The sequence below is a fragment of the Lacerta agilis genome, chromosome 2, assembly GCF_009819535.1.
Source record: "Lacerta agilis isolate rLacAgi1 chromosome 2, rLacAgi1.pri, whole genome shotgun sequence".
In the NCBI taxonomy this organism is placed as follows: domain Eukaryota; kingdom Metazoa; phylum Chordata; class Lepidosauria; order Squamata; family Lacertidae; genus Lacerta; species Lacerta agilis.
Genome location: NC_046313.1, coordinates 69,839,097 through 69,851,349, shown reverse-complemented (window position 1 = coordinate 69,851,349; position 12,253 = coordinate 69,839,097). Strand labels below are relative to the sequence as shown.

The following is a 12,253-nucleotide window of genomic DNA, read 5'->3' as shown; positions in this document are numbered from 1 at the left end:
TCTTATCAATGTGTACTCAGAGAAAAAAATCTAGTTGAGCTTAGTGGGGCTTTCGTCTAGGTAAGAATGTAAAGGACATGTTAGACTCTGATTTAAAAATGAATACTTAGAGCTATAACCGATACATGGAAAAACTAGTAGAGAACTAGGGATTCATGGTCCACAAAGGAGTTGTACCCTCACATTCAAAGGAATAGAGATGAAAGAGGAGCTCAGATGGACCCCATCTACAGACATTCCAACCATAACATTAAAACGAGGCTTTTCCCTTAAAAAAAATGCTGTGTAAATCTGGTGTGTGTGTTTGTGTCCCCCCCCCCACCTTGTGCTTTATTGGTACCTCCTTCTCAGAGTTAGTGTCTTTCTATCTGCCTTGCAAAAACACTCTTCTTTTCACCGATGCTCAAATCCCGGGGGCATCATCTTATGTATACAATGGTACACACTTCATTATTGTACCAGATTCCCGAACTGCTACTTTCAAATATACCTTTGCAGAGTTCCCTCTGAAGAGCTCCATCGGCCAAAATCCACTCCATATACCCTGAAAAAGACCTGCCTGGTCTTTTTTCTGCTGGTATTCTGGCAGGAGGTGATTTTTGTTGTTTTCAAGAAAGTGTGTCCTTGAAAATCTCATCAAGGACTCCATTAGGAAAACTAGGGGTTAGGAATTGCTTGTGAATGTGCTTGCATTTCTTCAGAGTTGTTTCAGTGGGTCCTGCTGATGAAGACAACTCTTCCATATCCTAGGCAGATTCCACAAGAGCTAGGGAAACAGGCCACCTGAATGATCACAGAGTGTTTTTCCCCCCCTGTCCTTTGAACTGTGGTGTGGTACCAATCAACTTACCAAGAATCAAGTGCTATTTTGAAGACAGTATTAACACAAATATTGCACATAATTCACGTCACCCAGTTGCCCTCTGGTAGACTTTACTGTATCCCAACAGCAGCTTCCCCTGTGGCTGGTTTACCTTATACTTACTATATGCTGGGTGAGGAAAGTCGCTCAAGGAAAGAGGCACTCTCTTCTGTTTTGAGCTGGGCCACTTGTGCTGATTCTGCCCCCCTTCTCCTTGTGCAAAAAAAAGGGGTGCACAGGAGCAGGGTTGTACAAAACATAAAGCCCCCAAGCTCATTCATTCCTCTCCCTTGTTTGGAAAGCCTTTAAAAACTTCCATTGTATTTAAAAACAGCCCTGAAAGTTTCTTGATATAATGTATAATAGAAATAAGCAGTTACTTCAGCTGGGTTTGGGGGTGTGAAGGACAGCTGATTGTAAGGTGGCAACTGCTTGTCTAAATTGACTCTCCTTGGTAGTCATTCTCCTCTGGTTGCATTGGTCAGTTAAATCCTGTCCTTGCCTTTCTCCCTAAATACTTAGTATACGCTTCAACTTAGGAACAATATATTGCACCCATGCTGTGTCTCTGGAAACTCACCTTGTTTTAGTGCCCATTGCATCTTTTACTCCCACTACAGAGGGTTTTGGAGCTACATACTGATTCTCTAGGGTGTTTTCAGTAATTCCTGAAGGCATCTCACTTGGGTGGTAAGTATTCTCTTTATAATGAGGAGCTGTGCCTTGGCTTGTGGTGAAACAGTCCTGTTTTGCACATTGTTTATGGTTTCTAGATGGCATACCACTCAAAGGGTGCCTGTGCGTGTTCTTTCGTATTTGACTTGGAACAAGTTACCCTGCTTGGTGTCTTTTTAACATATCAAACTTTGCATTGCTCAAATAACCCATTTGTCCCCTTTCCAGCTGACAGCTCAGATAATTTGGATTTGGAAGATGACATAATCTTATCTCTGAATGAGTGAGGAGTGGCCACCCCACAGGATGTTGGCAGCAGGAAAGCTCCGTTCCCAGAAGCCAGGAGGCCAAATCCAGGAGGTGATACTGAGCAGCCGCTCATATCCTAATTCTTGGGAGACCCATCTAAAGAACTCTAGCCCTTCTGACCTTGCAGTGGACAGATGCAGGCTCCTGACACATCTGGAACCTTCCTACCAAGAGACCCAGGGGCTTGACCTTTATTTTTCTCTGCCTTTTTATTTTGGGTTTTGAGGCTGAGACATGACTCTCCTCTCCACGGGGAGCTCCGAAGATATTTCACAATATATTTTCTTTGTATAAAGTTCTTTCCTAAAGAACAGAAATAGTTTTATATGAAACAAAAAAGGATAAAAAAACAAAACAGGCAGGTATTATAAAGAGGGTATGGATTTGTAATCTTCTAATGTTTAGTCACTATGATGAGTTTCTGGGGGATAAATAAGTTTAAAAAGGGCATTTTTACTGAAAAGCGTGGCAGGCAGGGTGGGATTGAATCATGGATTGTAAAAGCTGTAGGTGATTTTTATTTTGAACATAATTTTTTAATGGATGTGTTGCTACCTGCTGTGAAATGTTCAGGTTTTTTTTTTTTTTTGTCTGATGACTCCTGACAAAAGCCCTGCGAGTTCCTGCAGTAGTAGCCATGGCAGAAGACTAGAGATCCCGTTCTGTCTTGCTCAGAATCTGCCATTGCTGGAGATGAAGGACTCTAGTTTACAAGCTCCCCGCCTCACTCCCTTCCCACATATTTTTGTGTTTGGAATTTAAAATTTTTATTTTTTCCCCTTTCCCTTCTGCCCGTGTGTGAAAACTACAAATCGAAGGCCTTTTTTTTCTTTAATGTAAATTGTATTTATTAAAAAAATAAATAAAATCCAAGTCCTGTCTGTTTGTAGCTCCGAGTTGCCGTAGTATACATTTGTTGCCTTTGCTGGCTTCTCAAGCCTTTCAAGCTGCCTTCAGTGCTACTTTGCACCAGAACGCATGACCAAGGCAGGGTTATTCATACAAGAACTGTGACTGCACATGCATGAATGTATCTGGACATTCAAGAGAGTGATGCTATCAGTACTGTTCACACAAGATTTTTAAGAACAGCGGTCCATACGTTTATCCCAGGAGGATCATGTTCAGTGAAATAATGTGAGAGGTATCCCACAGTTCTTCTGGGTTCTGATTCCTATATTATCACGCCATGATGGATTGCATCACTGGGAAGGGAAAGAGAATATCTATTTTCATACAAAGTTGGGTAGTTGCTTGAACTCTGTAACTCAGGTGTGGGGAACCTTTGGCCCTCCAGATGTTACTGAACTACAAATCCCATCAGTCCCAGCAAGCTTGGCGCAACGTGCAGGGATGATGGAAGTTATATCTCAGCAGCAGCTGCTGCTGGAAGGCCAAAGGTTGCCCACACCTGGTTTAAACAAATAACTACAATACTAGAAGTGTATTGTAGTTCCCCACACCTGGTTTAAACAAATAACTACAATACTAGAAGTGTATCTGAAGAAGTGTGCATGCACACGAAAGTTCATACAAAGAACAAACACAGTTGGTCTCTAAGGTGCTACTGAAAAGAATTTTCTATTTTGTTTCGACTATGGCAGACCAACACGGCTACCCACCTGTAACTACAATACTAGCGGCAGATATAAAGGTAAAGGTACCCCTGACCGGACGACTCTGGGGTTGTGGTACTCATCTCGCTCTATAGGCCAAGGGAGCCAGCGTTTGTCATGCAGCCAGCATGACTAAGCCGCTTCTGGCAAACCAGAGCAGCGCATGGAAACGCCATTTACCTTCCCGCCGGAGTGGTACCTATTTATTTACCTGCACTTTGACGTGCTTCCGAACTGCTAGGTGGGCAGGAGCTGGGACCTAGCAACGGGAGTTCACCCCGTCGCGGGGATTCGAACCACCGACCTTCTGATCGGCAAGCCCTAGGCTCAGTGGTTTAGACCACAGCGCCACCCGCATCAGATATATATGCAACTTTATTTTGGTGAAGTGCACCTTTAAGCCCAGAGGTTGGATGCTACAAGGGGATTTAGAGGCCACCAACTGCTGGTATTGCCTGTCATGAACCTATTTGTTATGGGGAGCACTGCAGGATGCAAAACATCTGCTGGATCGGCCTTGTTTGCCACTCACCCTCTCACAGCAATTGGAGTAAAATAGTCACTATGATGGTTGCATTTATTAGAAAGCCCTGCTTGCAACCCAGTCATGGAAATGGATTTAACTACCTTCTATCTACCAACATGAGTCTGACCAAACTGCGGGAGGCAGTGGAAGACAGGAGTGCCTGGTGTGTTCTGGTCCATGGGGTCACGAAGAGTCGGACACAACTAAACAACAACAACCACCTTCTATCCTTCTTCCTGTGGCTCCACTCCATTTATAACTGAGCAGATTGACTTACTGCATTGCAGGCCTTAGAAATAAAATTTAGACCACGTAGGTGGTGGTAAAGGTTGAAGTAATATTCACAATGGTCTTAGGTCAGTGCTTGATAAAACTGTAAGAGAATCATACCCTCACCACTACTTTCCTTTGGCAATGCTTGTGTTTCATGGGACTAGCAAGTCTGCATTTAGACTTCCATTTGCTTGTATCAGATCAATGGTCCCACATTTTTCTGTTTCTTCCTACCACCTGGTTAAAATTGTGTTTTGTATTTATTTTAGAAGTTTAGAAACAAAAATATATTACGAAGTTAACTTTTGCAAATAGCATTTGTGAAGTGAATATTCTTCAGAATCTAGAAAAAGTTAATGTTTTTGCTGAAATTGTATGTATATACATAATCTCCTTGATTTTACTGCATCACATGTTGACTACTTTTCTGAAGAGATGTTTAGAAGCACACAAACAAAATACATCTATTTAAACATTTTTGAACGGATATGGAGAACCTTTGGCCTTCCAAAAGTTGCTGAAGGATGACTAGCCATTAGCCAGGCTGGCTGGGGCTGGCGAGTTGTGGTCTAGCAACATCTTGAGCGCCAGAGGTTCACCTACATCTATCTTAGAGCTGTTCAGAACTATGTTCTGGACCCCTTTTGATTTTTAACCAATAGTAGACCAAAAACTGCATACATAAATGAGACTTCTCCTCAGTACACCCAGGTGTTCCCTTTTTACAGTAGAGTGGACAGAAGACTACCATTAAATAACATTTACTAGCATCGTTTGCTGTGCAAGAGAGGGCTCTAATCATCTTAGTCACTTGGTTAGTAAGACTACTGGAAAATTGTATTTTAACAACTCACGATGTGGTTAAAAATAATAAAGAACTAACACTAACAAATGAGATAGGGTGGAAGTTCGCACGAGACCAACCTCTCACAAGCTGGTATTTCTTGCAGGTAACCTTTCAGAGGCAAAATTTAAAAATTGTATTCGTTGACAACTTACCTTTCTTGGATGCTTTAATACACATCCTAAAAATGTTTTAAATACCACATGGCTGGCTTAGAAATAATAATTTGCTAATCATTAGTGTTGTCTCTGCTTCCATAATTTCACTGCACAAGAGAACTGGTAATAGTTAGAGGATAGAGAAGCAGAGAATGGCAAAGTCTCAGGATTTATGACCTTGGTCTGAACAGTGTTGCAACCACGGATGGGGCTGTGTAGGGTCATAGCAGTTAACAGGATCAGCACCCCGTACACTTCATGTCAATCCAGAATGGGATACTACACTATATGGGATGTTACACTGTAACCTTATCAAACTTACTTGTCTTCAAACCTTTCTATCATCCTCCCTGTCTATTATTTCAAAACGTTCCACATTCCTTGAAAAGCAAGCTCTCGGAAAGAGAATTATGCAAGCTAAGTGAGTGTGCATACATCTATTTATTAATTGCATATTTTAGACACAAGTGGGCATACCCTGGTGCAGAATGTGGCGTAAACTCTTACTGCAGCATACAAGCACGCCTCCTTAAGACTATCTCTTACAGTTCATGCTTTCTCCTTTTTACCCGAGGATCACTTCACATAAAACAGCTTTCCTATGTACACCCCCTGTGACAACTCTAGCCTGCTGCATGTGTACGGACACACTGCTAATTGCAATGATCTGTTCATGTGAGAAAGTGTTTTGTGTATTTGCTACACATCACCTGGTATGTCAGGGCTGGGGAACTGGTGGCTCTCCAGCACCCATCAGCCCCAGCCACCATGGTCAGCGGTTAAGGATGAGGGGAGCTGCAGTTCAACAAGATCTGGAGGTCCACGGGTTCTCCATCCCTGAGTGCCATTTTCTGTACCAAAATGGTTATGACCAAAAAAAAAAAAAATGCTATCTAGGGAGGTGGGCCTCATAGAAGGAGGACCTCCTCATACTCTGTGCTAATTAATCCCAGAGCAATGCCAGAAGACGAAACTGTATATAACTGCAATATAGGACACACGCTATACGCAGGCAACTTGGTCAAGTTTTTATCCTTTATTTTTGCCACTGGAGCTGATGAACATAATCATTTAGATTTTGTTATCAGATCCTACTCAACTGCCTGGTTATTTGTCTTCCTGAGTAGCCAATAGTACTGAACAGAAATCTAAGAGTAGCTTTGAATCTACAATATAATCAATCCAACAGGAAACACAATTAACAGAGGAGTTGGGGGGCGCACCCATGGTGCAGCCTATGTTTTATTGCACCAAGAGTTGAGGACTGCTAAAACTTTTTAGCTTCACAGAGCTGTTCTTTGGCTACAATCATCTCAAAAGCTCTCATCCACCAAGAAAAGGTTGGTCCAAAAATGGATACCATTACCTTTTCCACCTTTTAAAAAAATTCTGGCATTAACTACCTAAACACAGAGAGAAGAAGCAAGCAGATTTCAACTATCAAAGAAATCAAAATAGCACAAAACTGATATAATAGTGTTGAACAGCAGTAAAAGGAAGAACTGTCTGTACGTTATTTGCTTTATCTATTGGAACCAGCCATTGGCAGACTACAGAAACCAGGACACTGCACAAAGTTAAAAATCCATCAGTGAACAAGGCTTTACTGACAACTTTCCATACATTTAAAAAATAAGAACACAGCAGACAGTGTCACATATTAAAACAAAATGGGATTAAAATGGTATTAAAATTAGAAACTAATTAAATTGTAGAATTTTTTGGAGGACTTTTGGAGCCTCGCTCAAAAAAATTGGCCTTAAAAGCAACCAGGCTGTGAGATACAAAGAAATATGGAATCAGCAAAGAGGGAGGAAAGAGAGGAGACAGAGAGTAAATACTAGGCAGTGTCTTTGACTATCACTATCACCATATGCTCTTCTTCTAACTTTCCCAATGTTCTTAGTGCGGACTGGAGGTACTGCTGAGAGAATTCACAAGGAGGGAAAGCATAAAGCATGCCTGTGCTGTCTTTACCCTTCGCCCCTCCCACAGGAAGGCTGATCACCCCAGCAGCCTGTTTTTGTTTCAAGTAAGAGACCAGATTCCTGAGAAGCCGTCTTTGCAAGCCAGGCTCTACCACAGGGACGGCCCCTTCAGTGCTTGCTCCTTGAGCAGTCTGGGTAGCCAGCAGCACAGCATAGCCATTAGGGCTTCCTTGCTTGATACGTCGAGTTACTTCATCCAGCTTGGGCTGGTCAAGCCGAAGTCTCTGGGCAATCTTGAGCTGCGTGAGCTTTCCACCAGACAAGTGGTCTTTCAGAAGCCCATTGATAACCCCCAAGTCGCCTTCAAGGATGTGCATAGATGTAGGGAAGCAGCTGTTTTTCAGGACAAGTAGCCCATTCCAGGCAAGCTGCAGCGTGTGGGCATAATCTGATAAGCTTTTTAATTTCTTTGTTTCAGATTTGGACTCTTCATGAGTCTTTGATTCAGCCTCAGCAGTTCGATGATTGCGTTCGCTGTCTCTTTTCTTAGGCTGAGGATCAGATGTTTCACGGTGAGGCTTCTCCTCTGATGCATGCCGGTTGTTCTGCAGGGAGTTATTCTGCTCTTTCTCCGTGGCAGACTCTGTGGTGTGGTTCTCCTTCCGAGCCCTCTCTGGGCTGCGATCTAAAGCTGGCCCACCAGGTTTTGTCCTGCCTCTGTCCTCATACGGCGAATGGGCAGTTCTCCCCCGGTCACTGGAAAGGCTACGGCGTTTACGCCTTTCCTCCCATGGTTTGAGCACGCTTCGGTCACTATCGCTGCCCCAACGTTCTCCACTTCGGCTGCGTGCTGACTGACTGTAGGTCTCCAAATTATTTCTGCGCTCTGCATTTTTGACAGGGCTGGTCCAATCAGCCTCTAAGAAGCCCCTTTCCCGGTCTGAGTAGAGGAGATGAGGAGGAGTCCTGTCTCTCACCCTTAAGTCTTGCTCTAGACTCCTGTGCCTGCTGTAGCCTTCAGGTAGCAATTCATACGGTACAGGCAGTGGTGCAGGTTGATACTGCTGAGGGTAGCGTGCCTCCTCAGCTTTGGCAAAATCCACTCGAAGTCTCCTGTCTGGCCCACCCAAAGGGAAGCCCCTCATTTGTGCACAGGCAGCCTGGGCAGCGTCTAAACTTTCATATTGAATGTAGGCAAAACTGTCCCCTTTCACATAGTCAATAGTCCTAATGCTTCCAAAGCGATCAAATTCCCTAGCAAGGGCAGCTAGGGAAGTACTTGGACCAAGACCACCCACCCAAAGTCGGGTTGTGGGGTTGGCTTTCCCATAGCCAATTTTGATAGGGTTCCTGCCAACAACCCGGCCAGACATGGCAACCTTGGCTCGATGTGCCATGTCCAGGTTCTGGAACTTTAGAAAGGCATAGGCTCCACCTTGGCCCCTTGCAGGGCGTTTGATCACCACTTCCTCAATGATGCCATATTTTTCAAAGGCACGCCTCAGTTCTACCTCAGAGACGCTGTGGTCCAGATTGCCAATAAAGAGATTACGAGTTGCTCTTTGATCATCCTCCGGCATAAGATCCTCTTCAGCCACTATGGGATAGCCATAGGGACGGCCGCGCTCGTCGTACAGTCCATAGTAATCCAGCACTCTCTCCCGCTCCCGAGAGAGACCCAAGGCAACAGCTTCCAAGGCAAAGGCTGCAGCGGCAGCATGTCGTGGTCTGGGCTCTCTCAGCAATGGGGTGGCAACAGGAGAAAGAGATCTCTGTTTATAAGGATAAACACCATGGATTCCGGGCAGGAAAGCCATGGGTTCAGGGGACGGGGTAGGTGGGGGCGTGCGGCTTCGTCTGCCCCCTCGCAGGTACACAGGCTCCACCTTGAGGGGGCGATCGTAGAGGAGAAGCTGCCGGGCTCTGGCATGCCTTCGAGCATCTCGGGCGTCCGCCGGGTGCCTGAAGTTGACATAGGCAACGCGGCCGAGCTCGGGGGTATGGGAGAGTTTGACGCTAATGTCACTGGCGCCGCCGCTAGCGAACCTCTGGAACTGGCGGAACAGCCCGTCCTCCAGAAGCTGGTCCGGAAGGGCCGGGCCCAGGCCGCTCACCAACAGGGTCTTGTACTCGCTGGAGCCGGGGGGGTCCCCGGCCAGCCCCACCCCGGCCGTCAGTCCGAGCCCCGGCGCCAAAAGCAGCGACGGCGCGGCCACCGCCGAAGGCCCGCCCAGCAGCAAAGATGGGGCGACCACGGCGGCCAGAGGCACTTTGGCCTTGGCGACCCCCAGAGCCCGCGAAGAAGACGACGACGAGGAGGAGGATGGGGGCGGCGGCGCCGCGGCGGAGGCGGCTTGGCTGCTGCTGCTGCTCCTGGTGCTGGACGAGGCGGCGGCGCGGTGGTTGGAGTCGCCTCCGCCTCCGGGCCGCTCTTCCCCGCGGTGGCTGCGTGAGCTGGAGCCTCCCGCCGCCGACTTGTCCCGGCCGCTACGCGACGAGGCGGAGGCGGAGGCGGACGACGACGAGGAGGAGGCGCCCGAGCTCCGGTGCGGGCCCCGCCGGCTGCTGCTCCCGCCGCTGGCGCCGCTGCTCTCGCGCTCCCGCTCGCGGGGCCTCTTGGCCGAGGAGGCGCCCCGCGTCCCCCCGGACCCCGCCGGGCTGGAATCCCGCTCGCTCGCCCGCTTCATGGCTCCGGGGCCCGCGATTCAGGAGGCGCCTCTGGCGGCAGCTGCCATCTTGGACAAAAGGGAACGAGCGAAGGCTCTGCCCAGTTGCCGCGCCGTGCGCGCCGACGACGTCATCAGCCCGCGACCCCGCCCCGAGCCAGCCGAGCGACGGGCCGCGTCCATAATGGCTCCGGCTGGACGCCGCGGTCGCCGCACAAAAGCCCCTCCTGCTCGCGGGCGGCCGGCAGAGGACGGGGAGGCGAAGAGCAAAGCCCCCCCGTGTTCCCGGCCGTGCGCTGCCGCCTTTCCCGCTTCCACTTGACTTACCTGGCGCTCAGCCTGAGGGAGGAGTAGAAAGTGCATAGCAAGTGAGAGCAGGAAGGCGAGCGCTTGAGCGGCGTGTTGCCAGCGCTTTCCCCCTTCCTCTGCTCCTCTCCCTTTTCTTTAAGTAGAAATAAAGCGGATGCCACTTTCCCTCTCTAGGCCAAAGCGCGCCGCCTCCGACGAGCGGCGGTTTGACGGAGGAAGGGAGCAACCGGCGATCGCGCACACGTGCAAAACTACTGGTCTCTGAGCTTTGAAGGGCAAACTTGCATTTACAAATAGCACTTGCATTACATGCCGTTAAAATAATATGTGCTGGCAAAACAAGGAAACTTTTATATTGCTGCAACGGTAGTTAATATCCATGTTCCGTTTGCAGAAAGTAGAAAAGATGCTGTTTTGCCTACAACTGCACAGGATAAAGCTTGTTAGTTATGTAAAGGAGCCACGGTGTCTTTTTCATCTATTCAGACATAGTGTTAGAAACAGATATGAGAACCAGAAGCTAAATGGCACCTTAAACCTAGGTTATGGGTGCAACAATGGAATGTCTAGGCACATTTTTTAAATAACAAGAATACAAAGCTGAAAATGAACCGCAGCTAAAATATTATGTTCATTTTTCACATGGACTAGTCCTTCTGCCCACCCCCCTAATATTCTTTAAAGGGTCTCTTCTCCAGTCTTCAGAGTAGCTGGAAGTGGGGAGGCAGATAAAGGTCCTCCTTTCCTTCCACTTTTAATCCTTCAGTTTTAATCTGAAATCTTAGGCACAGTACTGCACCCAGAGCTCAGAAACGGCTCACACTAAAGAAATTCATTGTCACAAAATGCACCTAGAACAATGGGAGTTTCAAACACTGGATATAGCCAAGGGTAAGCTTAAAAAAGGGGACTCAGGTGGTGCTGTGGGTTAAACCACAGAGCCTAGGGCTTGCTGATCAGAAGAATCCCTGCGATGGGATGAGCTCCTGTTGCTCCGTCCCAGCTCCTGCCCACCTAGCAGTTCAAAAGAATGTCAAAGTGCAAGTAGATAAATAGGTACCGCTCCGCCAGGAAGGTAAACAGCGTTTCCATGCGCTGCTCTGATTCACCGGAAGCGGCTTTGTCATGCTGGCCACATGACCCGGAAGCTGTACGCCGGCTCCCTCAGCCAGTAAACACGAGATGAGCATCACAACCCCAGAGTCAGACATGACTGGACCTAATGGTCAGGGGTCCCTTTACCTTTAAGCTTAAAAAAGTCAAAATCCTTTCATTTTGTATTACCTTGATTAAAAATATATACTAAAATAATAATGCAGGCTCATTCAGAACCACCATGCTGTCCAGTTATTTTGTCCTAGCAGAGACCAGACATGTAGCACATATAACAATAAATGTGCATGAGATTGTGCTGTAACAGAAGTTTAAATATATGCTGTACTTTTGAAAAACAGTCTTTTCTGGGGGGTGGGGGAGATTATGCAGGTGGGTAATCTGGCAACAGTAACTGCCCTAATGTTCATGTTTTTAAAACATGTAATTTTTCTCAAGAGGAAGAAGAAGAGGAGTTTGGATTTGATATCCCGCTTTTCACTACCCAAAGGAGTCTCAAAGCGGCTAACATTCTCCTATCCCTTCCTCCCCCACAACAAACACTCTGTGAGGTGAGTGGGGCTGAGAGACTTCAGAGAAGTGTGACTAGCCCAAGGTCACCCAGCAGCTGCATGTAGAGGAGCGGAGACACGAACCCGGTTCACCAGATTACGAATCTACCGCTCTTAACCACTACACCACACTGGTTGTCCTGTGCCTAGAAAGCACAGATCCAACCAATTACTGGTTTCCCCATCAGCTTTCTCTGGAAAAACCTGCTGAATCTGAACAAATGCAATCTGTGGAAAGCCCGATTGCTGTTTGTTCCGATTCATTGGTAAAAATCAGGTTTCTTCAGGGGCAAGCAGCAGAGCAAATGGAAGTGTAGATGAGTCCTAAATCTCAAAGCACCAAGTACGAAGTAAGGATCTGTGTTGGCATCAGCCAGACTTGCATAAAAGTCATACAAATTCTATTAATGCAACTGACAAGAC

The 12,253-nt window shown here is 46.9% G+C and overlaps 2 protein-coding genes across 3 annotated transcripts in view; one reads left to right on the top strand and one right to left on the bottom strand.

Moving 5' to 3' along the window:
* DCAF1 (DDB1 and CUL4 associated factor 1) overlaps positions 1–2,724 on the top strand; it is a 57,553-nt gene extending 54,829 nt beyond the window's left edge. For both annotated transcript variants that reach the window (XM_033140633.1, XM_033140632.1), the window contains one exon: positions 1,766–2,724. In XM_033140633.1, the coding sequence (XP_032996524.1) occupies positions 1,766–1,824 (59 nt within the window). In that variant the 3' untranslated portion in view covers positions 1,825–2,724. The remainder of the gene's footprint in view (positions 1–1,765) is intronic.
* Positions 2,725–6,835: 4,111 nt separating this feature from the next.
* On the bottom strand, positions 6,836–9,972 carry RBM15B (RNA binding motif protein 15B). The gene has a single exon (XM_033140627.1). The coding sequence runs from the start codon at positions 9,876–9,878 to the stop codon at positions 7,104–7,106; it is 2,775 nt and encodes a 924-aa protein (XP_032996518.1). The 5' UTR covers positions 9,879–9,972; the 3' UTR covers positions 6,836–7,103.
* Between the last annotated feature and the right edge of the window lie 2,281 nt (positions 9,973–12,253).

What these genes read in the sequence shown, in the direction of transcription:
- RBM15B (XM_033140627.1), bottom strand. Translation starts at nt 9,878, where the DNA reads ATGAAGCGGGCGAGCGAGCGGGATTCCAGCCCGGCGGGGTCCGGGGGG.